Source organism: Cheilinus undulatus, linkage group 17, assembly GCF_018320785.1.
Source record: "Cheilinus undulatus linkage group 17, ASM1832078v1, whole genome shotgun sequence".
Lineage (NCBI taxonomy): Eukaryota > Metazoa > Chordata > Actinopteri > Labriformes > Labridae > Cheilinus > Cheilinus undulatus.
Window position 1 is genome coordinate 36,196,897 of NC_054881.1, and position 26,498 is coordinate 36,223,394.

The window sequence follows — 26,498 nt, forward strand, 5'->3', positions numbered from 1 at the left end:
TACTTATTGATGAGAAAAAATAAAAAGGAAATCAGGCAGACTGGAAAGAAAAGAGCCTTTGATTAAATCCTTCACCAATTAGGTAGAGATGCCTTCAATGAGCCCTTTCACTCTGTAAGTCTAAACCTGTGAAAACACGACTGGTTAGTGTGAGAGACGTTTAAATTACATAACTGATCAATACTTGTTTCCAAGGCTGACAAGCCGCTGCTCATACAATCCATACTTTGACCATAGACTGTGTAGAAAATGGACATGGTCTCAGTAAAGAGGCCCTAAAAAGCTCAAGGATGGCAGTGGCCATGTCTGAAACTTCAACTAATTTCTGTCTAGTTTAGAAACAGGCAAAGAGGCAGAGTTAATGCTGGACAAATGAATTTTGGACTTTGATGGGATCTATCAGCAATGAAAGTACTGAAGCAGATTTGTTGGGACATTTATGATTAATGAGACCAAAGAAATTCACTTTTCAACATGCTTTGGTTGCATTATGACCCTAACCCTGCACAGCAGATGGATTCGCCCGTTTCCGTGTTTCTCACTGGCGAATCCATCTTGCAAAGCTCCCGTCTGAACCGTCTGAGCCCGGATATAAAGTGACAGGACCAATCAGCGACAAGGGGCAGCACTTTCAGGCATGGCGGAGTCATGACATAAGCAAGCAGCAACGAGAGGCTGGTGCTATTATGGCAGAAGACATTAGCATGGATGCTGCTAAAGCGCCAGTTTTAAAAGACCTTGGAGACATTTCTTAGTTAAAAGAAGAACAAAGAACAGCAGTGAGTTGTTTTCTTTTCAAAAATGACAAAGGTCACGTACTGCCATGTTTATAGTCGCCGTGGTTGGCGTTATGCCTCGGTAGCTGCGCACGCACACCTCGGTTGTAGCTACGTCACGTTTTTTTGCTCTGATTGGCCCATAAAGATGTGACAGAAAGTTCATCCAATCACACTCTGAATTTTTTTCAAATCCTCTGCCCCTAGGTTATTGTAGTTAACTAAAACTAACTAAATAACTAAAACTAAAATTCAAAAATCATTTTAGTTAACTGAAACTAAATAAAAACTAAGCTTTACCAAAAAAAAAAAAGAAAATTAACTACAACTGTATAGTTGTACTTACAAAATTAAATAAAATATGAAATAAAAATAGAAACAAAATATCCTTAGTTTTAGTCTTTGACACAATCAAACTGACTGACACCTTCACTCTTGTCTTGGGAGTGTAAAATTGTCTGAATTGATTGGTTAAGACTTCACATACTGGTTTTTTTATGTCTGAAGTTGTATTCAAACATCAACTTTAAATAAATAAATAAAATGATAAGTGAAGAGTACCCTGTTTGAATATGTTTTTCTAAATGTATGACATTCACTCAGCCCCAAAATCTATCCCAAAAAACTGAAACTAACACTAAAACTAATAAAAACTAAAATTAAAAAAAGCATTTTTGTAAAACTAAACTAATCTAACAAACCAGCAGTAAAAACTAATTAAAACTAAACTGAAACTGAACACAGACAGTGAAAACGAAATAAAAATTAAAACTAATGAAAAATTCAAAACTATTATAACCCTGCTCTGCCCTTTCCCAGATGCTTAGTATTAAAGGTTTTCCAGAAGGATGTGTGAAACAAATCCATCTGGCGTGTCAGGTTAATGTTGTGCATGATGATGCAAAATTGCAGTAGGCATTTTAATCTAAATTTCAATTCATTGCCCAGCCCTAGTTTAAACAAATGGATTTCTCCAGATGTCTAGAGAGCAACTGAAATTTTGTTATTATCACAGGAAAACAGGTGTTGTTTTTCTGAGGTAACAACATAAATAAGTTGAACTCGCTCTGGGGTTTGTAAATGTTGGGAGAGGGAGAGAGCAAAAATTTAATTGTGTCCTTGGACCAAAAAGAAACATTAAAGAGCTAAAATGAAAATTAGAACGTACCTGATAAAAGTTAACGTCAGTGTCTGATCCTGAGTTCAATGCAAAAAAACCTGGGGCCATGTCATAAAACTCTCAAATCATCCCTGCTGCCTTAACTATGAAATATTCTCTATTTTCATTTTTCAAAGACTGGACTTATTAGTTAGTCACTCATCACATCATACTCAGGCAGCGCGTTACAGGATAGCATCTGCCAGCAGATGATCATTGTTGCATCAGGGTTATCAACATGAACAGTCTCAGCAGAGCCACTTTTTTTTTTTGGGAAACAGAGACGGAAGAAAATTACCTGTATTTGGTGAGAAACATGCTATTAAAATTAGTAATGTAAGAACTACATGTTCACTGGTAATAAAAGTCAACAGATTACTTTTGAAATGATTAATATGAAATATATACTGCGCATTCGTCGCATAACGGTGGGTAATGAGCCCAGTAATACTATTGTGTGACCAAGCTAATATTCTCTCATAAAGTGCTCCCTTATGGTTGAGAGTGGTTATGTTTCAGAGGTAGCTCCCTGGTCATTTTTCTGCTGGGGTCTGATTTGCATCAGTGTGCTTCCTGGTTTTGTTCTCTCTCCATCTGTGAGCATGGAGGAACCAAAGCTTAATTACTCATAACCTTAATAGACGATCCAGGGAAGGCCCCCACTGGAGGCTCCCTCTCCAAAGTAATGAATCACCATAATAAAACAATGAAAGGATTATTCATGTGTAATTGTGATCTTCTGTCTGTGTATTCCCATGGATTTATATTCATTATTTTATCTCACATGACAAATTGGAAGGAATTAAAAAGTTAAGCAATCCTCGAATACCATAGCGTGCTGCTGCACATGAGAGAGAATGTCATTCTTCATACAAAACTCATGTTTTCTTATTAGTTCTGTGTCACCATCGATGGATATATTTGAAGGTGTGTTATTTCTATCAATTGATTATAAAGTTAATTATGTAAATGTTAAAATTTTCTGGAAATTTGATTTTTTACATCAAGAATTTTAGTAGCAATGTTAACCTTCCTCATGTCATGTCTGTGCATGAACTACAGTGGTGGATGAAGACATCCTGTAGCTATGGATAAAATCTGCAAGGAGGAGGAAATAGCTACCCAGGCTCCAGTTACAAAAGAAACAAGACTATGTTAAAACCTAGTAAATGGCAGACTGCAACTATCTTGGATGCTGGTTTTAATGCCAAACAGGGGAGAGTAGTAGCTCTGCCTACTCCCCCAAACAAGGTATCCACAACAGTGTAGATGGAGCATTAACCTGACATGCCACATACTGTTTTATATGTGCATGGATATCTTTCACATTCATCTGGGAAAGCTTTCCTAGAAAGCATTTGGGAAGGGCAGGACTTTTCAGAAAATCCTTAGAAGAAGATTGGAGAAACGTTCCGTCTGTTACATTTATGACAGGACAACCACAGCGATAAGACAAAATGACTTTATGCTCTTGCGCTACTCTTGAGCTGACAGTCTACAGCTGCCATGGATTGTTAATGGTGGAGCTTCTAGGCGAATAAAATTGATGCCAAGGCCAGTCAGGAGACATGCATAAACAAGCTTCTCTGCCAAGACGAGCTATTTGTGTGTCTCTTTGCTCTTTTTTTTAAAACAAATGTGGTCCAATTCTGCTAAGCTGCCGCTTTCTTACAGCTAAATTGAAGCTAATAGCCACTGTGGCAGCAGCCGTTGGAAACACAGGCAAACCCCACCCATAACATTCGTGGAATGAATTGCAACAAAAGGAATGATTTTGTCCCACGTTTTAATAGGAAAATCCACACAAATAAAGGAAAATAGGAGTTTTTAGCAAACTATTCTAAAAATGGACATTTTAATGTTTGCATGAATCATAATGCATTTGCATCTCTGCATCAAAAATGTATTGAACTGGAATTCTGACACATTTCAGGTCAAAGAAATATTTCATCCTCTGTGATTTGAAAGTTAAAGTAGTACATATTGCAATTAAACCTAACTTTTGATTAACTGCCCAGCCCTAATGCAGAGAAGGGAGGCTGCTGGGGGGACAGTAAGATGAACAGATTCAAAAGATGTTTTTTATTTGTAGCTTAGAAGAATTAATTCTTTCATATCTATTTCAGGTTAAGTTTCAAAATTGTACATAGTATTGTTAAAATGACATAGTTATACTCTCTTACAAGAGTTTGCTTAGGGGCTCACTTTGGCCAGGGGCTGCTCTAATTATAGCCATTTTTGTGTTTGATTTGTATACAAATCAACAAAATGCAGATGTTGAAAAAGACTGATTTATTTAATTCAACTTGCAGTAGAGTGTGACTGTTGACATACCTTACATTTCCTAATATATAAAATTATGATGTTGTGATAGCCTGCAGAATAAAAATAACCCAGCAGCCACTGTTGTATAATCTGGCTAAGAAAAAACAATATTTGTGTGTATATCCACCTGTACTGTTTCACTAATATATTAATATAATTATTAACTGTATTTTTAACCTACAAAATATCACTTCCCGAGAGCCAAACAGACAATTCCTCCATTAGACTGAGAGTGCACACACATAACAGCGATGCTAATGTGGCCATGACTCCATGCTACTCAGCCGGGCAGGTAGCGCTGCTACGGGTCGCCTGACGCTAGCTTAAACATCACCTGAATTAGCCTGCAACTCTTTCGGTAGTTAAGTAGCAAAACTTCAACTTTTCTGCATAAACCATGACAGAAAGTTAAAACGTTGCTTGCATGTTCTCTCAAGTTAACAGGGCTTTATGTGTGGTATTTCTACCTTAACTTGCAGAAATAGTGAGAGAGGAATGAAGGTCTGGAAACAGAGCATGAACTCCCCTGCTGGATACCCAAGGCATTACCAACAGATCACAGAGCAATCAATCTACTCATACAACGATTAAAAATAGACTTGATTGCAGAAAAATAGTGCACAATAACAACTGGAAATAAAATCAAACTACAAGAAAAAGGAAATACTTTAACAAATGCAATAAAGCAAAATAAATTAAAAATAAATTAAAAGTGTTCAAAACAAGTTGTCATAGCCTACTGATCATTCTCGTTTACACTTTCAGTTATTTTGATTTTAATAATGACTCTTACATCACGCAGCAAGGGGAGGCTGCCAGAAATCCCGTTTTCAAGGGAAAAGAAAAGCATTGCTGGGATTTTGCATTTCTTTCTCTATAGAGGCTATAGACAATATGGTGTGCCAATAATCCCACCTTTGATTTGTAGACAAAATCAACCTTGCAGTCCAGCCCGAGTGGAGTAACCTATCATATCCTGACAGTTAACACTGAATTTTTTATATATATATCTTTATGTTATTCTAATAAACAAAGCAGCCACTGTCTTCAATTCAATATTCCCTGTTTCCTCAAGAATTCTTTGGCTTTAGCTTTCCTAACAGTACAGTTTTCTGTGTCATATCTGTTCAATTTTTTTTATACCAATTCAAAAATTTTTTTATTTGATAATATAAATTTTTCTGGCTCTTAACCCCTCAATGCCTGTTGTCACATATTTGATACATACTTTTATGATACCTCTATCTAATCAATATGCTCAATAAATTACTCAAAAAAACTTCTGCATACAATCTGATAAATGATAAAAATGCCCTCAAGTGGATTATCAGTTACCAAAAACACCTAGTGAATGAAATGAGATAATAAAATATATTTGTTAAATTTTATGGAAATTTGGATTTTTTTAAATTTCAGTAAAAAGTTAAATGAACATTTCAGTTCCAAAAAATTGGATTTTTCTGGCTATAATTTCTGTTTTCAGGCTTTAAGGGGTTAAAATTGAACAAAAGCTACATAGGTAAATCCCTCATGACTGAAAATAGTCCTTGCTGCCAAGGGTCACTCCATGGCATGTATTACACTCCAAACTTAGAAATAGGGGAAACAAAGCCCCTACCACCACTTTTCTGCTTCTGTTTTGTTTCTATGATTCTCTCTGAAAGATGTGGAATCCACTGAGTGTACCTCACTCTGCCAAGAACCCATAAAACTGCCATCCAAGCAGGTGATAAATGTGCGAATAACTTTTGGAGGATGACAGAGCTCACAATCAATCAGGGGCTTTAGACTTTGCTCCCACCAAATTAAGTCAACTCTATTCCAATTAAATCACAACTGCTCCGCTCTAACATGAGTCCCACCGAGGCTCAAACATCGACTGACATCCAGAAAGTCTGCAGCTAAAGGCCAAATCAACAAACTTTAAACTTTTAAACAGGTTCATCGCTGTCAGGACACTAAACTGCACTGCCTTCAGGCGCATAATGCACAACCTGAAATTTAATCACACAAGTGAGGAAAGTCTCATTTATATTCTTGGGAACTTTTATAGCTAAAAGGAAATCAAATACATATATGCATACAGCCATGTATGGAATGCAGTTTGTAAACAATTGGCAAGATTTTCTTTATCAGATATAAATCCAATATAAATGGAGATTAAGGTGCTCTACTTAATAAGAATATATATATGGAGAGGTTACAAGGACGAAGTGGAGTTGAGGACTGACCTCAGATCTGAGGGTACTTAGCTAACAGACAGGAAAATATACAGTCACACCATGGCCTCTATGAATCTCAAATGGAAGAAGTTTGGCACAACCGGAACTCTACCAAGAGCTGGCCACCAGGCAAAACTGGTGATTATCACTCTGACTGAGCTGCAGAGATCCTCTGTTGAGATGGGACAAAGTTCCAGAAGAACAACCATGTCCGCCCCCTCCCGATCCGGGCTTATTGAGGAGTGGATAGACTATTTGCTGTGCCAATTTTGCACTGTAAACAGGATTTTGGCCAACATGAAAATTCTGTGATTTCAACTTTTATCAGGCTCTATTGATGTAAATTATGAGGTAAAGCCGAGGTACTATAAGGCCTGACACTGTATATATATGCTGCGATTGTAAGATGTCTGCAGCTTTGTACTATTGTGCAAATCCTATGCAACTGTGTTTATCTTTGCACACATGTGGACAGACATAGCATGACGAACTACCGTTTTTCTATTTGGCTGTACTTGACAGTGCAGTAGAAAGGAGAAACCATACATCCATTTACATTACACTGCGTTCCACATTATTATGCAAATCGCATTTTAGTGTCATAAACATTCTCATTTTTGTTTTTCAATCAAACTCATGGATGGTGTTGTGTCTCAGGGCTCTTTGGATCACTGAAATCAATCTCAGACACCTGTGATGATTAGTTTGCCAGGTTAGCACAATTAAAGGAAAACTACTTAAGAGGGACATTCCACATTATTTAGCAGGCCACAGGTCAGCAATATGGGAAAGACACAGAATCTCTCTGCTGCTGAAAAGTGTCAAATAGTGCAATGACTTGGACAAGGTATGAAAACATTAGATATTTCATGAAAACTTAAGTGTGATCATCGTACTGTGAAGAAATTTGTGGTGGATTCAGAGCACAGAAAAGTTTGTGCAGATAAAGGCATAATGAGGAAGACAAATTCATCGAAATAAGAGAGCAGCTGCTAAAGTGCTGTTACAAAGCAGCAAACAGGTATTTGAAGCTGCTGGTGCCTCTGGAGTCCCACAAACCTCAAGATGTAGGATCCTCCAGTGGCTTGCAGTCGTGCATAAACCTACTATTCAGCCCCCCTAACCAATGCTCACAAGCAGAAACAGTTGCAGTGGGCCCAGAAATACACGAAGGCTCATTTTCAAACAGTCTTGTTGACTGATGAGTGCCGTGCAACCCTGGATGGTCCAGATGGATGGAGTAGTGGCCTCAACCCTGTTGAGAACCTTTGGAGCATCCTCAAGCTAAAGATCTATGAGGGTGGGAGGCAGTTCACATCAAAACAGCAGCTCTGGGAGGCTTCTCTGACATCTAGCAAAGAAATTCAAGCAGACACTCTCCAGAAACTCACTAGTTCATGCAATAATTGTGAAGGTGATATGAAAGAAGGGGTCCTATGTTAATAAGTAACTTAGCCTGTTAGGATGCTTTTTATTAAAATAGCTTTTGATTTTAGTAAATATACTGCAAATTCAATAAATGACCATTTTCCATTCTTTACAACCTATAAAGTGTTTTGAAACTCTGTTCTGCATAATAACATAATAATTTGAAACAGTGCATTTTGAGGTTTTTATTTTTGAAAAAAAAAAAAAAAAACAAGTTATCATTGTGAGGTTTGTTCAATAAAATTTGAATTATGTTCTAACAGTTAATGACTTGAAAATTATTCAGACTGTCATTTGCATCGACTATTTAGGAAAATCAGAGATAAATATTTTTTTCGTGATAATTTTGAAATGCCCCCCCAGTGCTATGCCCATGAGTATAAAATGGGTATTACTTCTACTCTTTACTAACTTATTGTACATCTCATTTAATTTATCAGATGTTAATTACAAAGTTATTTGAACTGAAATGCAGTGCACTTCATTAAAAAGCTTTTGTGAATGCAACAGACAATATCAAGTTTATTGAAGCAAAAATTTGTTTTCATTTAGCTTTTGTAAAGTTTATCAGGTTGCACATTTTTTAAAAAGTAAGGTTCATTAATTGGATATTAACCCTTTATGACCTACCACAGAAGGCAAAAACAAAGATAAAAGAAAACTGTGTTCAATTTGTAAAAAGACATCATGTTCATAAAAAAATAAACTATATAAGTAATGCAGTACAGTAATCTCTAAGTGCGCCAGATACTTTTGTGCATGCATATGTTTGCAGAAGACCATATTGAAACAATAACAAGGGCGACTTATGACCTGAAAGAAAACAACGCGACATGTTTCATGCAGGTCCGGATGAGATCATATTATATTGTTTTTGATGTGTGTGCTTTTTACTACATTTCTGCACAAGAAGAAAAGATATTTCTGAAAGAAAACAGTACCCTGGGACACAATGAATGAGAGATATGTTAGTGTTACTCCTCCGGTTTTATATGCAAAAATAATTTTTGCTCTCTCTCATTTGGTTGCAATTTTACCCCAGGTTAAAAATGGAAATGCATTGGGGGCGCCAGCGATCCCGTAGGTCTTAAAGGGCTACAGTGAATTTGCCAAACCAAATCTAACATAATAACCAAATATCCCCCGATGGGGGGTCAATAAAAGTTAATCTATCTTATGTTATGGAGAAGATGAGGCTGAAAAAATGTAAAGATTATGTTGTTGGTTGCGATGTGGACATAAAAAAGTTCCACTGTCCAGTTAGACAAGTCAGGCTGTTATTAGGAATTAAAATCAATATCTACTTAAAAACACAGCTTACCCTTCATATAAATATGGCCTTGGGCTTAATTGACTCATAATATCCTGTTGAAATGATATTGTACTAAGCCAGGTAATCTGGCTTATGCTGTTAAGCATTACAGCATTTGTATAATATGGTTTGAAAGAATGACTTTTCTAGTGCTAAGGCCTCAGTTTTGTTAAATCAAAAGGATTAAAACATTGTCTAACTGTGCCTGAAATCTCCCCACAAACATTTCAAACTGGCATGACTGTGTCCAAGATTTTTAGAAACTTTTTGAAACTACTCCTTTAACTGTTGTTGTAGCTTTTATTCTTTTCAAGCCCTCTTTTTCATTCCTTGCACGACCACTTCTGTCCCTTTCGAACATGTGCAACCAACGTAAGAATGAGAATGAAGGGACCGTCCACTCTATGCACTGTGTCGAGACAACAAAACATGCAAGCGCTGCACAGAGAGAGAGAGATCTTGGGGGAGTCTCTGGTGGCAGGCTTGTCGACGAGCCTTTGAGCTGGGCCGTTTGGAATGGGAACCAACACTTTCACCTTTAGACTTTGTCAGAGAACACGTCTTACAACTATGTTCGTTTCAAGCATACTGAACTCTCTATTCCCTCACTACAGCCCCACTCAAACACTTCTTCACCTCCCACGTAAGCTACTTCTTCTTTTGTTTCTACCCTTTTACTCCCAGGTGTTGTTTTTCCTTGCTTGCTCTCTCTCTCTCTCAAATTGGTTTCCTTACTTCCCTTTGCCTTATCTCCTTTCTGTTTTGCTTATGCTTGCATATGACAAGGCCACCACAGGACTACATTTCATGCAAACCTGGGAGCAAGTACAGTTCTCAGGTTGTGTGAGGCTCCTAGCTGCAATTACAACTTGAATCAGAATGACAGCTAGCCTGGAGCTGCTTGGGTGGATCTTTGCTCTCCTTCCTCTGCCTGCAACTCCTTAACTAAGCACAAAAGCAGCCATATGCATCTCTTTCCCTCTTCTGCTAGAGGCTTACTTTATTAAAATTTACTTTTTCCATCTGTGTTTCCCTTCCATCCCATTTTATTCTCCATCTCCCAGCTGCCTCCAGCTTAGCAGGTTGGCCTGGACCTCAGATATGAAAAGGATCGACACTGCAAACTTCTCAACAGATGGCTGTAAGGACTTATGTTCGATGATGTCCCCTTCAGCATGAAAAGCGGCTCAGCCAAGAGAGCCGCAGTCACTGTCCAGCAGATTCGAGTGGTGACCGCAGTTGTTGGAGGCAGGTCAAAGACTGTTTAGGGGAGGTACTTCATGTTTGTCCATGATAGTTCCTGGCAGCTGCGCTCAAGTGTTCAGCCTGGTGAGTCACCGCGGGGAATGTGAACTCAGCCTGTGTCAACCGCCGAGCAGATGTCCAGGACAAGGGGTGGACAAGTGGCAGCGAACATGACTCAGAGAGAGAAAGCATGCATGCTCAAAAGTCTAACTACAAAATCTGTATGAGTGAGGCAAACAGTAGTTGTGACAGGAAAAATAGGAGAAAAAGAACCAGGAACAATACAGGATTTAACTGCAATCAGGAAGGGAGTGATTGATTTGATCAGTCATTGGGCAAGCATGATGAGGACATTTACATCTTTAAGTGTAAAAGTTGGCATATAGATCTTTATAAGTTCTGGCTTTTTCCTCCCCAGTGTTATCTTAAGCTGTTACAATCAATTGCTAGTATGGAAAAGCCTACACTTGTATTAATGGATGTAGTTTTTTGCTGACAGGCACAAGGAGGATGTTGGGTGAAAAGATCAGAAAAAAACATTTTGCACTAGAAGTTGTTTGTGGCTGGATGGATGCTTTAAATACACACATTTTTGACCTTTGCATTGTTTAAAAAATGCAATATTGAACACTTTGAATATTAATATACCAACAGCAAATACAGCGTGATTAAGAAGTATTCCCCTATTTGGTTTTTACCTTTTATTGATTTTATAAATCAAATAAATAAATATTAATTTGTCTTTTTAATGTCAAAGTGAAAACGAATTTCACTTGGGAGAGTGACAAAGAGAAAGCCACTGTTGAAAAAACACCTCATGTTAAATTTTGTCTAGAGTTTGTCAGAAGGCATGTGTGAGATTCCATGGTCAAGCGGAAGAAAGTTCTTTGGTCTGACGAGACCAAAATGGAGCTTTTTGGCCACCAGACAAGATGCATTGTTTGGTGTACACAAAGAACTGCACATCACCACAAACACACCATCCCCAGTGTGAAGCATGGAAGAGGCAGCATCATGCTGTGAGGGTGCTTCTCAGCAGTCAGCCATGGAAGGCTTGTAAAGGTAGAGTAAAATGAATGCAGCAGAATCCTGAGGACAATCTTATTCAGTCTTGGGAGAAGATTTACTTTCCAGCAAGACAATGACCTGAGGCATACAATGACAGCTTCACAGAAATGGTTTATAAACAACAAGGTGAATGTTCTGGAGTGGCCGAGTCAAAGCCCAGACCTCAACCCAATAGAGAATTTATGGCTGGACATGAAAACGTCTGTTCACACCTGATCCCCCTGCAACCTGACAGTTGAAGTGTCCAGATATGTAAGCTTGATTGAGACCTATCCACACAGACTCAGTGCTGTGATTGCAGCCAAAGGTGACACTACTAAATACTGACTTGAAGGGGGTGAATATTTACGCAGTCACTATTTAACATTACATATTTTCACTTCATTACTTGGTAGAAATCTGTTTCACTTTGAGATTAAAGATTTTCTTTTACTTTATTTTTGTCAAACAGAAATCCAAATGATATTGACCATGATTGATTTATGAAACTAATAAAAGGGTAAAACATCCAAGAGCGTGAATAAAAATGTCATTAAGAAAAGACTGTAAACAGGCACAATCAAACTCCCTCTTGGTTTGTTCTTTTTTTTTAACTCTGTGTTCACATTGGTGGGACAGCTTTTTATGTTGCACTTAGAAGCTCAAACATGTGTCAAAAAGTTTTGTCTTTGCAAGTAAGCCCTGTCCTCACCATCCATTAGTCCTACCAACATGTCGGAAAAGACAGACAATGCTGGGTTTGTTGTTCTTAGCACTGTGTTCCCAAGGAATGAAACAATTCCCAGGACTTTGAATGCTTTGACTTTCCAGGGAGTGCATAGCTAGAAACTCCAATATGGATGGATTTAAAAATTACAATGCTTACTAAATACAATGAAATTAGTTCAAAAGCAATTAACCCATATAAGCATGAATCTAAATGTGAGGGTGCAACAAGCTTTATGCTATAAAGGTGGAGCCTGGGGTGGAGGACGTTAAGCTTTGCCAGCAGCAGCATGTTGCATCAGTATAAATGCAAGCAGGGACTAGTGAGAAGAACGCTATATTTAATACACCACTGTGTTGAGAGAAAGAGCTGTGATTGGCTGAGATTGGGATAGTGATGGTCTATATTCAAGCTTCACTGTTGTACCTTTTACCATAAAATATCTTCAAAGTATTTTCAACCTTTGATTGAGAGTAACCAAGAAGTATTTGAATGGAAAGCTAACCAAACTGTATCTTTCTGGAGCAGCAAATCTTGTATTTACTGTTGTTACCATGACCCCAACGGTTCAACAACTATCTGCCTGATTGTTGGGGCTACTGTGCACCTTTGGGCTGACTTTTAAGTGAAGTAAACCTTGTATCAAGCATTCTTTTGGTGGTGGTGTGATGTGTAATCACATCTGAAGTTGATACACAGAAAAAGTGAAAAGAGAAAGGGCTTCAGTTTCAAGTTGGCCTGGATTTTTCACACTCTACTGAGAGTCTTTTTCGCTACATTTCTAACAACTCATTTTCCATGCAATTTTAAGAGGATATCTGCAGCTTTTTGACCCCTACAACGGCTGTTATTTCTGGAGCTGGATGAGCTTCATAGATCCCAAATACTCCCCTTTCAACTAATTCAATTTTTAAAAAACGCCAGCCAGTGATTGAATCCTGTCCCGCCTGTCACAGCTGAAGCCCAAGAGAAACCATGGTGACAAATACATTCACGGAAATCACAGAAATTGCATTTTGTAAGATGTTCAACGCCGGGTTGTCACTCAGAATTATCTCATACTTTGGTGAGGGACACAGTGGAGGGATTTCTGCATAAATACAAATTAAAAGCAGAAGAGAAGAGACATTGGCAGTGAAAGAGAGGGAGAGAGAATTTTAGAGCTCCTTTCCAAAGCTGCTGCCACTCTGGTTTTAATCTTTAAAGTAACTGTACACATGCAACACTACAAGGGAAAGGCGTGAGAAAATGAGATCATTAATAGGGATGGCAAGGCAATAGATTTGTGCATTTATTATGTGGTGGAACAACATAAACAAGCACTGGCTATAGTAGATAAGAACACTGCCATAAAGCTGTTCTCAGCCAGTTGGACCACTAATCTGTGGGTTGTGGCCTTCAGAGACATCACTGTAAAACATGTGAAGAAGAAAGCAACTTGAAATAAGATATTAGCAATGCACACTTATAATTACATGTGCATATATATGGGAAAGTAGGCAAGGATTCGTTACACAAACACACAAAAGTCAGGCCTGCACAGCCGTGACTTCTAAATGCATTTATAATGACGTTCCAGCCTGACCACTAGGCTTTGTCACATCCCGCTGTAAGCATTTCATCTTTCTAAATAAAGACCCCTCAGTATGGAGCCGTTTTCCGTTCATTTTGGGCATTAAAACCTCCAGGATGCGGAGTTAATGGGATTGCTCCTGTTTTGCCTCTGGCTGCGGTCTGCTTGAACGCCAGAGGGGCTGCGAGTCGACGCCGAGAACCGACTTAGCCGAGACGAGGAGAAACCAAGCCAATTTTTACTTTGTTGCCTCTCCAGCATGGCCAAGACATCCAATTCCATCAGGCCTTTTCCTGCTGGGGCGGCTGATAGAAATGGCCCCTAAGTCCTGTAGCTGGGCCAGCTTATTCCCTTATCTTCTAATGGCCCTGATAACGGGTTGGAGGGAGTGGTGTCAGAATAACTGCTACATGACCCGCTGCCAAGGAGCCTGATTAATCTCACTGAGGAACAACAGGAACAAGCTATGGCTGTTACTGACGCTCTCAAAAACTAATATCATTTGCATATTTGCTAGAAGAGCAGCAAGTAGAGGATTTATTATCTAATAACATAACTGTCAACAATACCACAACAATATCTCCTGGGGATATAAGACACCCATCTGACCCAGCCTGAGGTAAAAATCTATCATGTGTGACTTGAAATCTCTATTATTTTGCATTTTGACTCACCAGGGGCTTTGTAGAAGCCGATGTCTTCTTCTGTTAGAGGCAGCAGGTAGACTTCACCCTCCTTCCACAGCAGGGGGTACTCCTGCCCCGCAGAGAACTTGCCCACCCATCCGTCCTGATCTGGAGATAAAGAAGACAAAGCATGAATCATAGCTTTTCTTTTTGCATCCCAGACAATCAAAAAAAAACCCTCTGCACGGTACTGTTTATAGAGTGTTTCATTGTTTGCACTCTTATAGGAAATATGTTTACGTGAGTTATTTTTCGATTTCCCTTTTTTCACTCTAGACAATAGAGGAGAATAAAGCATCAATAAAGAAATAACACTGCAAATACAAAATGCACCGTCAAACAAGAAAGAGAAATCTCTTACAGAAACACTGCACACACAGAAGTCACTGCGAATCTGTTTTAAAGGGATATTTCAAGATTTTTGAAGTTGGGTTGTATGAGGTGCTTGGCTATAGTAGAGAAATTAGCCTCAGGTGATTTCTGTGAAAGCTGCTCCTGTGGTTATTACGAGCTCAGAGAGATTTGCGGTATAGTGGCTGTAGATGGGAACGTTTTATCCATGTGGTTTAACGAGTTTTACATAAAAATGGGCCAAGAAAATATGTTGGCTCCCCTGTACACTGTGTTGAAAACATACAAAGCACTTAATTCCTCCCAAAAAACCCACCTCTGTGTCAGGCACTAATTTACGATGCAGCTTTCGCCATTTTGTCTCCTTCTGCCGTGCACTGATCCTCTGATCAGCTGTCCCAACAGAGGGACAAACAGACGAATATTTGCTTTAAAAAGGGATATCTTGGACTCAACACAGATGCAGACTGTTTCCTGGACCGGTGAAACTGAAGTTGGAAGTTTTGAAGTTTTTATTTTATTATTGTGTCATACATACAATCATATGCCCAGCCCACATGGGCTTGTATGACACCAAGAATTCAGACAAAACCAGGATCAGAGTGCATGGTAGTTCTCTCATCATTATAGAACAGAAAGGAAGATGGATACAAACTAAAAATTAATTGATTAGTTATATAAAGTATCTTGTCTTCTTTTCCAGGCTTTTGAGACAAAATTAGCAAGCTTAAACATACCAAACTTAAACAGCCATTCCAATTTTTGCTCATCAGTCGACTGCAGAATTTCAGGATTTTGGCAAGTCATTTCATGAAGCAATACTTCTCTTAAGTCATCATATTTGGTACAATGCAAAATAAAATGGGACTCTCTATTTCTCCTGAATCACACAGCTCACATAGCTATGTGGCCACAAATTTGATTTCCTGACGTTTATGCGCAGCCTGAAGGCAGACATCAGCCCCGTTCATCAGTGCTTCTTCACATCAGTTTCATTGTGAAACTGAATTAATGATGAAGTTTTGTTGATAGGACTCTCCAGTATGTATTGCTATTTTTTGACTTATTTTTATGAAAAGTAATCTATGAAAGATCACTCCCTCTCACTTTAAAAGGACATCAACATATCCAGGATTTCTTACCTAATCTCATTTGATTTTACCACCAGATAAACTTTCAGCTTATTTTAAATGTGAGGAATTCTCACGGTACAGCTCTCAACTTTCATATTTTGTGGCATAAACTGTTATAGAATCAGATATGTTCACTTCATGAAACATTCACAGAAATAACTTTAGTGTGTAACCAAATAGAAGCCATGTTAATTTACAAAGGCTTCTTTATTTAATCCGGTCTTTCCCCATGAAACCACTCATCATCAGAGATCATGGGACAATTTGTAGAGCTGTAAAACATAATCTGCTGTGGATCTGCACTGACCACGGTTTACACAGTCGTGTTCATGTTTACTGCGTCCTCAGTGATTTCTGTTACATGTACAAACTTTCTTCAACTCAGCAGCTGAAACAGCAGGGACTCACACTGTCTTTGACGTCACATGCATAGCCTCTACCATCCACCCACCAGGTGAGGGTACAGGTGTCTGTGGAAACAAACTATTTGGGAGTTAGGCGCACAGAACCAAACCATACTCAATCAAACTGGACCACCTGATGGAAACGTGGCTTTATTGACGTTGGGAGTCAAAAGTCAAGGTCATTAGGCTTCATTTTAATCCCTTGAGTATGAACAGTAATGTGAAGAAAACTTTTAAGGATTTTCTTCAGACTTTGCACTAATGTCCACTCTGACCCAAGGATGAACCAAGAGATTTAAGGGGTCAAAGGCCAAGGTCGTTAGCCTCATGTCTGTCCTTGCTTGAGAAGTAACATCCCAAGAATGCTGAGGTGTACTTTTGTTCAAACTTTGCACTCATTCAAACTCAGACTGAGAGGTTAAGAGATTATATTATAGAGTTTTAAAATCAGATTGTAAGACCACAGAGCCTCATGTTCATTCTTTGCTTGTAAACTTGATATCTGAAGAACACTTGAGGAACTTTTTACCACCTTACATCTACTGTCTGGCAGATGAATACCTTGCAGAAGCATATAACTGTCTTAACCACACTGAAGAAAATCAGCACAACCCTCTTTGTTCTGAAAGCTATACAAATAGAATAGATCTTGACCTTAAAACTGAAAAAATCTTTAATTGCTTTCACTCTCATCACCAGGTTGTCATTTTAATTGCGTCTTGTGTTTTCAGGTCATGTTTTTCTCAGTGTATTAGTGCTATATTTCCTCTCCAGATTTAGCATGTCTCCAATTTCAAGAGGACGGTTCAATAATTGGCTTATGTTTTTATCGTTTGCATAGCTTTCATTAATCTGCTTTGTTTCATTTGCTGTCCCTGGATGAGTGTTAAAAGGCTATCTAAAAATAGAACACAACATATTTAAAGAAACTGCACCATCAAAACACAGACCAGTACTTTCACAACAAATAAAAGCAAAGTAATAAGGCAGGGCAGGAGAAAGTGTCCATGGTTGGTCTTGTTAATTTTAGTTGGATGATAAAACAACAGTAAAAAGGGGTTTCATTAACAGATGACACTTTAATACCTTCAATGAAATCAGAGGTGATGTTGACAGCAGTGTAGTGACTGGAGGAGGTACAGGCCAGTGAGTGTCCGAAGCAGAAACACGGTTGGCAGCCTGCTTCGTTGTCCAGTTGTAGGTTGAAAAAGCCTGGTTTGCATCTGCAAATACACACACGGACACATACTCTCGTGCATAAAAAGTTATTAGCATGCATATGCTGGGCACAGCTATTCATCACAACATTCCTGTGGCGTAAGTCTTGCTAATCTCTCCCCCCCTGCAGCAGACAGGATGCAGCGTTAAGGAATAAGAGACCAAATAAATCTCAGCTGCAGAGACCCTGAGCGCTGACCTACAGACGCTAGCCGGCATATGGGTGGGACAGGAACACTGCTAAAAATCAGCCCCTACACTAGTCGCATTACACAGGAGAGGGGCCCGCTCAATGAGGCATGAAATCAGGGGGAAAAAAGTCAACAAACAGGGAGCACAGGATTATTCAATAGTTTGAGACCTGGGGGCTCTGTGTATGGCTGATGTCAAAGTGAGTTTATCAGTTTGATCACTCAGAAACACGATAGAAACAGACATGCAGCACGTACTGAGAGTCAGCGCTGTCCAGGAACTCTAATAGGGCCAGTTCAAAAAGCTTTATTATATGTTGGTTTTCTTTGAATTAACAGTGTTGGATTATTTTGAAAGTGTAAAATGAAGTCCTTTTCTATGGAAGCTTTAAGTGGACATTTATCTCATCATTTCAGGATAAAAACACTGGTTTATGAAGGTGAAAGTGATAAAAATTAAATCAAGGCAAGTGGGAACCTCTGCCCCTGAAAAATGAAGCCAATGCGAAGTGCACAAAACCTCTATACAGCAAGTGTCCATATTTCCCATCTTCAGCTTGTAAAGTTTGCTAATTAACTTCAATTTTGTCAATTCCACTGCAGATTTCTACACTGGATTAATATTGTTAACAAACTGGACTTGCTCAAAGTTTCTGTGCACTTTTCAGCATTTATCTGAGCAGCTGAAGAAGAAAACTGTCCTGAAGCAGCTGAACAGAGTGGTATGACCGTGGCTTTAGCTGTTGTTGTTGTTAGCGTCTTTGCTGACATTAGCAAAGATGTGCTTTGCCTGAAGGTGGTACCTTACACTCGTGCTTCGGTAGAAAGACAGTTCATAACTTCAGCATGTACCCACAGTTTTGGTTTAATCTTAACTAACATTGGCACACCCCTTGGCACGTAAACATCCGCGCTGGAGGACTACAGGAGCAAGTTGTGGTCAAACTTAGTCATATGATTAGATTGTGTTATTATTTTTTTTAACGTGTTAAAGTTTCAAGATTAATCACAAGCGTTAACGTGTTAATGTTAACAGCCCTACCCAAGACCCAACATTTGAATTTGATAATGTTCTGGGGGCCGCATGGGTAGATGTGGGGGGGCCTGATGTGGCCCCCGGGCCTCCAGTTGATTATTACTGTCCTAGAAGGTAGTTGAGTGTGGAAAATTTTAAATACCAACTAGCGTCAAAAGGGGTAATATTTATGCAATGACCTGATAAATAACAGTTATGTTAAAAGGAAGTTTAATCAGATATTATTCAGAGGTTTTAGCATATATTTCTGTTCTCAGATATACAAACCGTCAGCAGTCTTGAAAAAGAATTAAATTTCTAAAGATCTCTAGAAATGTACTTTGTATGTGAAAACCAGAGTTTATATCCCAAGTTAAAACAGCCAAATCTTTTGATTAAATAGGCAACAGAGCGAGACAAAATATATGGAAGAGTGTCCACTTTGAGCTTCTTTACTAAGCAGCTTTTTCCCTCACATGCAATAAATACAAAGGTAATAATCTGACCTGTCTGCTGGGTATAATCTGTTAAAACTACATTTAACAACAGAAAAACTCTTAAATTTTTGATGTTGAAGTTATGATACCAATGCTGTTCCCTTATACATTAAGACCTTGTAGATAAGTGCAATTTCTACACATAAACTGACAACACATTCATAAAAGCATTAGTGGTTCCATTGTGAAGAGCGATCATCGCTGCCTTGGTAACCAACCAGAGGTCAGAGTGCACATACATGACGTATGTTACAGCACTTTTCCACATACCTGTCACAGCTCTGGCCCTCCACGTTCGGCTTACAGTGACATCGTCCATCCAGAAGAGAGCAGACGTCCACGCTGCCGCTGGGCTTGCACTCACACGGCCTACAGACAAAGGTTTATACTCACTGTAAAAGATGTGTATTGTGGAGGGAAAGTGTCATCAAGAAATAAGGAGCAAGAATATTAATGACACAGTTATTCAAAGCTTGCTGGTGTCTGTTGGAATATTTGCTCTCCACTCAGGGTCTGCCACAGAAGAGCTGCACAAGAGCCCCCCTAGAAACAGTGGGATGTTCTGCAACGTGAAACCTCCTCTTTGGCTTGAACCGGGGTCTTTAATCAACACTTGATGCTTGATTTAGCACACGATCTACCACAAAAATTAAAAACAGTTTGTAAAGCACCTTGATAGAAGTAAATGAGGTGTACGGATCAGTAGAGACTGGGATTATGTCAAAAAATGTTTCATCACCTTCATTGATTGATGACTTTTGTTTGAAACCGTAACACAGAATCTGCTTTTAATTGAGGAGCTATTACAAATAATTCAATTATCTCAAGGCGAGCAGTCTCTGCTTGTTTCTGCTCCACTGGTCTGTGTAATTCACACCTCAGCTCAACAGCCTGATTTTGCAGCACGAATGAGAGCAAACAGTGAGAGTGTTTGCTGGTGTCATGTCTACATGCATACATGTGTGTTTTTGTAGAGGGATGTTGGCTGATAGGATTGTGCAGTTAGAGCATAACTTAAAACCAGCAATGAGTTTGTTTTTTTGACGGGTTTTAGACAGTGGAAACTAGCTGAATACAAGCAATCGCATCAAGTTTGGAGTAAGCATTAAATTTTAATCAGGATTTGACTAAGGCTGTGTTATACATTCTTAAATGAACAGAAGAAAAAACCTTTCAAGGCCATAAAGGAAGGGTTTGGCTTGGAAAAAGTGGGGGAAAGTTTAGTCGAACTCTTCAAAGAAATAAGAACTGAATCACTTTGGGACAGTGTATCTGAATGGAGATCGGTCCTCCTCTCAGTCTGATCACTGAGGGAGGGGAAGTGGTGCAGTGAGGGAGTTTTGTGTTGTCGCATATTATTGTAAAAATGAATGCAATATATTCTTTTCTTTTAGCTCCACTTTGGTCTCCTCCAGCATCACCATTATTGTGTGCAGCTGCTGATTGCTTCATGATGCTTTAATTCTATTATTTAATTCAATGTTTTTTGATGCACCTGCCTAAAGCCAGGTACAACTGTATAACCCGTATATCTTACGCTAAAACTTTAATAAAATCCGATTAAACCTTAGTGTAGGTTTAGGGTAAAGGTTAACCTAAGGGTCAGAATTCTAAAGGTCAAAAACCTGGGTTAAAAGCCGAGTAAACAGACTGCGTACAGAAAAAAAAGCTTGTCCTCTATGAAAACATTACAAAGCATATCGCTTACATAGCTCCCTTAGCTGCATAAAGTATGTAGATAAAGGAGCTGTGTAGCTAACATAGGTACATAGCTAATGTAGCTAAAGCTAAGCTCAAAAGCAGCTGTGTAAACTCTGTAGGTACAATATTTGTGTAACTACATTAGCATTAGCTATGTTTGCTAAAGCCCATGTTGCTTTAAGCTAAACTAGCCGTAGATAACATAGCTTTATAGCTAATATAGCTATGTAGCTAACATAGCTAAAGCTAAGCTTACAAAGTGGCTATGTCAGCTGCATAGGTAAGTTAATTAGGTTGCTACATTTGCTTTAGCTACATTTGCTATAGCTCATTTTTCCCAAGCCAACTTAGCAATAGATAATATAGCAATGTAGCTAATGAGCTAAAGCTAAGCTCACAAAGCAGCCATATACTCTACTAAGATGTGTTGTCTACATAGCTACATTAGCTTTAGCTACATTTGCTAAAGCTCTTGTTGCTTAAGCCAACCTAGCTTTAGATAGCACAGCTATGTAGCTAACATAGTTAAGTAGATATAGCTTAAGCTAAGCTCACAAAGCAGCCATGTAAGCTGTGTAGGAATGTTATTTATGAAGCTCATCATTATTGTCTGCAGCTGCTGATTGCTTAATGATGCTTAAGCTCACAAGGCAGCCATGCAAGCTACTAAGGTGTGTTGTCTACATAGCCTCATTTGCTAAAGCTCATGTTGCTAAAGCTAACTCAGCAATAGACACCACAGCCATGTAGCTAACATAGCTATGTAGAAGTAGCTAAAGCTAAGCTCAAAAGGCAGCCATGTAAGCTACTAAGGTGTGTTGTCTGCATAGCTACATTTGCTAAAGCTCATGTTGCCCAAGCTAACTTAGCTTCAGACACCACAGCTATGTAGCTAACTTAGCTATGCTGAAGTAGCTAAAGCTAAGCTCACAAGGCAGCCATGTAATCTACTAAGGTGTATTGTCTACATAGCTACATTAGCTAAAGCTCTTGTTGCTTAAGCTCATGTTGCTAAAGCTAACTTAGCTTTAGATAGCACAGCTATGTAGCTAACATATTTATGTAGAAGTAGCCAAAGCTAAGCTCACAAGTCAGCCATGTAAGCTGTGTAGGTTATTTATGTAGCTCATCATTATTGTCTGCAGCTGCTGATTGCTTCATGAAGTTGTAATTCTATTTATTTAATTGAATGTTTTTTGATGCACCTGTCTAAAGCCTGGTATAACTGAAGTTCTTTTCATCTGTCTGAAAGTTCAGCCATACAGCATCCACAGTTAGTAGGCGAAAAATAATGAAACTGCAAACATTCATTGATATGCGATTCAACACCAGCAGAACTTAGCATTCTCTCTGCAGGTAGACAGGGTCAGCGGGAGTTTGAGTGGACCTCTTATGAATATAAATACAAAAACGTAGTTCTACACATACACACTGACATATGTGGTGTTGTATGAACATTTTCACGCTTGCTTATATGTATGCACACTGCATGAGAGCTTTCAGGTCAGAGAAAGTTGAATGGTGCTTTGTATCATGAAGATATATGATGCAGAGCGGTATGCGGTGCATCCTCTATCTACAAAGGACGAGATTAGGGTTAAATTATAACCCCTGAAGGACGTTATAGTAGGACACTGCAATAACCAGACTCAGGCTGAGTATAGCAAACAGAGACAACAATATGTCATTAGCTGCATTTTACTCTTATTTAGGTTGTTTCTTTTCAGGAATGGAGAACAGTTGTAATCAAACATTGATTTCACAATTATGGAGCCTTTTATGCCAATCAGTCTTTGGTTCATCTATGCCAAGAAAAAAGCAAATCTCTTAAAATGAATTGAAACATTCATTAACTTCTCTCTGGGTAATTCCATATGAATGAGGTAAAAGTACTGACTCATCCAGCAGAACTCTTTGAATTATGCTCCATAAAAAAACTAATTTTAAATGATTATCGACAGAGATAAAAGGATTAGGGTGTTTTGGCCTGTAGACCCAGATTTACATGACAAAATATAATCAGTAGACCACAGGAACATTTCCTGGCTAGATATGAGGCATTTTTCCCTTGTCAAGATGGGAAAGTTTCTTCTTGGCTGCAGTTAAGACTGTTTTCTGAAGTATCTTAACGCAGCAAAGCAAGATCTGAAAAACAAGGTACCAGATGGAGAAAACTGCATGATGCCCAGCTGGGTTCTGAAGGGTCTTCATACTTTGGATCTTTATCTTCTCGTCAGGACGGCCATCTGACAAACCCAAACACTGGCCATGTGCAGCAGGAAAGAACTCAGGGCAAGAAATGTCAGAAAATATGAACTTTTTAACAAAAAGCCAGAATCTCTGTAGGAGGATAGTGTTTTATAAACTGTAGGGATACAAAGGTGCTATAGTTTGGTTGAAAACCAAATATTACACCCTTTTGCCCTTAAATAAATTTTATGAATCAATTATGGTCAATATAAATTCACGTTTTGACAGAAAAAAACTCAAAGTCAAAGTAAAAACAGTTTTCATCAAAGTAATGTCAATCAAGCAAAAACATGCAAAGTAAAATAAGTGACTGCGTGTGGATATTGTCTCAGTCAGGCATGCACATCTGCACTTTTCCTCTATTCCTTTTTGCGAAACTCAAACTGTCAGGTTGCACAGGAATCATGTGTGAACAGCCTAGGTCATTTTCTTACTGGAAAACAAATCTTCTTCCAAGCCGTAGTTCTCTTGCAGACTGAATAAGACTGTCCTCTAGGATTTTCTACACTCATTTTTTACCCTCTACCTTCAAAGCCTTTCAGGGCCAGCTGCCAAGAAACATCCCCAAGGCATGATGCTGCCACCACTGTGCTTCACAGTGGGCATGGTGTGCTTGTCATAATGTGCAATGTTTGGTGTCTGTCTTGTCTGATGGCCAAAAACAACCTTTTTGGTCTCAATTAGACCAAACAACTTTCTTCAGCTTGACCATGGAGTCTCCCACACGCCTTTCGGTGTACTCCAGTCCAGATCTAATCTGAGTTTACTCCAACAGTGTCTTTCTCTTTGCCACTCTCCCATAAAGCTTTGACTGGTGAAGAACCCCGCCAACAGCTGTGATATGAAGTCTCTCCCATCTCAGCTGCTGAAGCTTGTTACTCCTTCAGAGTAGTCATGGATGTCTCTCAGGCAGATTTACACATGTGCCATATTCCTTCCATTTCTTGATCATGGATTGAACTGAACTCCAGGGATGTTCAGTGCATTGGAAAATTTTTCATATCCATTCACTAACTGATACATTTCAATAGCATTTTCTCTGAGTTGCTTGGAGCTTTCTTTTATCTTCATGGTGTAATGGTAGCCTGGAATACTAATAAACCAGTGACTGGACCCTCCAGACACAGGTCTCTTTAGACTACAAGCACCAATTGGCTCAACCTCTGTTGACTAGGTCAGTCACTTTGAAGGGGGTGAATATTTCTGCAGACATGTATTTGATATTAAGGATTTTTATTTTATTGACATTACTTTGTAGAACTTTGTTTTCCCTTCAACTTTTAAGAGCTTCGTTTTCTTCGTCAAGAAAGCCAAATTATGTTGACCATGACTGATTTATAAAATCATTAAAACAGTAAAACAGTCACATCCATAAGATAATTTTCAATAATCTAACTTAGACAGGCACGCATTGTTATCAATCTATAACAGTGCATCTGATCTAGAAGAGCAACACCTTTAGATATTTAATTTCTGACATTTTTAACAAGAAGAACCATCCTCTTCTGTCTTCTTCTTTAAAAGAAACACAAAGACAGGTTCTTGCACATGAATGAGGACATTTATTAGTACATAAATGCCTAAAAGTTGAGTAAATAAGTATTTATGGTGATGATGAATGAGAAAGAAATTAAACTTAATACAAAATTTAAGAGAAATAAAGCAACTTAGGCAAAACATCTGATGATATACAGACATCACAGCTGTTGAGTAATATAAGCTGAAAGATTGGGAGGCTTATTTCAAGCTTAGCTTGAAGAGTGGATATGTTTGACTGAGTAAATGCTTCTAAAAATGTCTAGTAACATCAATGATGTCCAGTTTGACCTTTGGGCACAGGGATGATGATGTTGTGACTGTCTATGTACTTAAGGAAGGTACTGAGACACCCTTTACTTTTTTCAATGTTTTCAAGCATCACATTATTTGATTGAGGTGTTGGGTTAAATTACCTATTAAGCGTCTGTCCTCTGAACTTTCTACCCATTAGAGGTAGGATGCAGATTATCTTTTACGCTTTGGCTAGTTTTGAAATGGTCCTAGAGAAATTTAGAAGTTTTTACACTTTTTGGGGGGCACTTTTTGACCAGAAGTGACATCAGGAGACATAGCTTGCTCGTGCAATGGATGTATCACACTGGAAAGTAGAATTATGTGCAACTTTCTACTAATTGCTGTTGGATCTCTTTCAGGTTGACCTTACTAAGCTAGTTTTTCCTTTTATTATAAAAACAAGACATGAGATCCCTCTAGTTTAAAATAATATGCCAAGGCAGATGTCAATGCAACATGCTATGCTATGCAGTTATACTGTTTGACTTCCATTTCAAAGTCTGAGATAATGGAGCATGCACAAAGCACCTCCGCCATGCAAGAGTAGGTTAACCCCCAGCCACATAACCAAGGTGCGTTAAGCTGAGGTCATACTACATGATTTTTTGTTTGTTAAGATGGTCATTTTGCCAGACTAGGTGATAACAGCCATGATTAGAGCAACAGACATAGCAGACTACTCAGAGAGACATGACCAATCATTGCGACCAATGTAACAATGTTTGAAGACAGAGGAGCTTTAACCCAAAAAAAGATGGTAAAAAACAATCTCATTGTCCTTTATTTTGCTTAGCCATTTCCTTTTTTATATTTGTGACTTCTGCACATGCAAAGTGCTCTGTAAACATAACTAATGTCACAAACTGTAGGAGGCAGGACACAAGATTTAAGACTTTCTGCCAGGAGGTCATGAGGTGTTCAATTTTGAGAAATTTGCAAGACAGTCTGACTGTATACTGTTAATTTCTGAAGGTCACTCTCACAGACCACCTATCTAAGATGCTGTATATCTGACACTAAAACTTAATAAAATTGGATTAAACATCCGTTAAGGATTAGGGTAAGGGCCAGGATTCCAAAAGTCAAAAACCTGGCAGGTAAACAGTCTGCTCACAGGAAAAAAGCTTATCCTCTATGAAACCGTTCTAATGCAGCCAGTAGAGCTTACATAGCTCTGACAGCTGCATAAAGTATGCACATGAAGGAGCTATGTAGCTAAGGTAGCTACATACCTAATGTAGCTAGAGCTAAGCTCAAAATCAGCTGTGAAAGCTACGTAGGTACAATATTTATGTAACAACATTAGCTTTAGCTATGTTTGCTAAAGCCAATATTGCATTAAGCTAACTTAGCTATAGATAACATTGCTATATAGCTAATATAGCTATGTAGCTAACATAGCTAA

General features: G+C 38.6%; 1 protein-coding gene across 2 annotated transcripts in view; it reads right to left on the reverse strand.

The window, feature by feature from the left end:
• The window catches only part of lamc3 (laminin, gamma 3), a 217,703-nt gene that overhangs the window by 83,299 nt on the left and 107,906 nt on the right, over window positions 1–26,498 (reverse strand). For both annotated transcript variants that reach the window (XM_041811014.1, XM_041811015.1), the window contains 3 exons: window positions 19,580–19,678; window positions 17,475–17,611; window positions 14,489–14,608 (listed from right to left, as the gene is read on the reverse strand). In XM_041811014.1, the coding sequence (XP_041666948.1) occupies window positions 14,489–14,608; window positions 17,475–17,611; window positions 19,580–19,678 (356 nt within the window). The remainder of the gene's footprint in view (window positions 1–14,488; window positions 14,609–17,474; window positions 17,612–19,579; window positions 19,679–26,498) is intronic.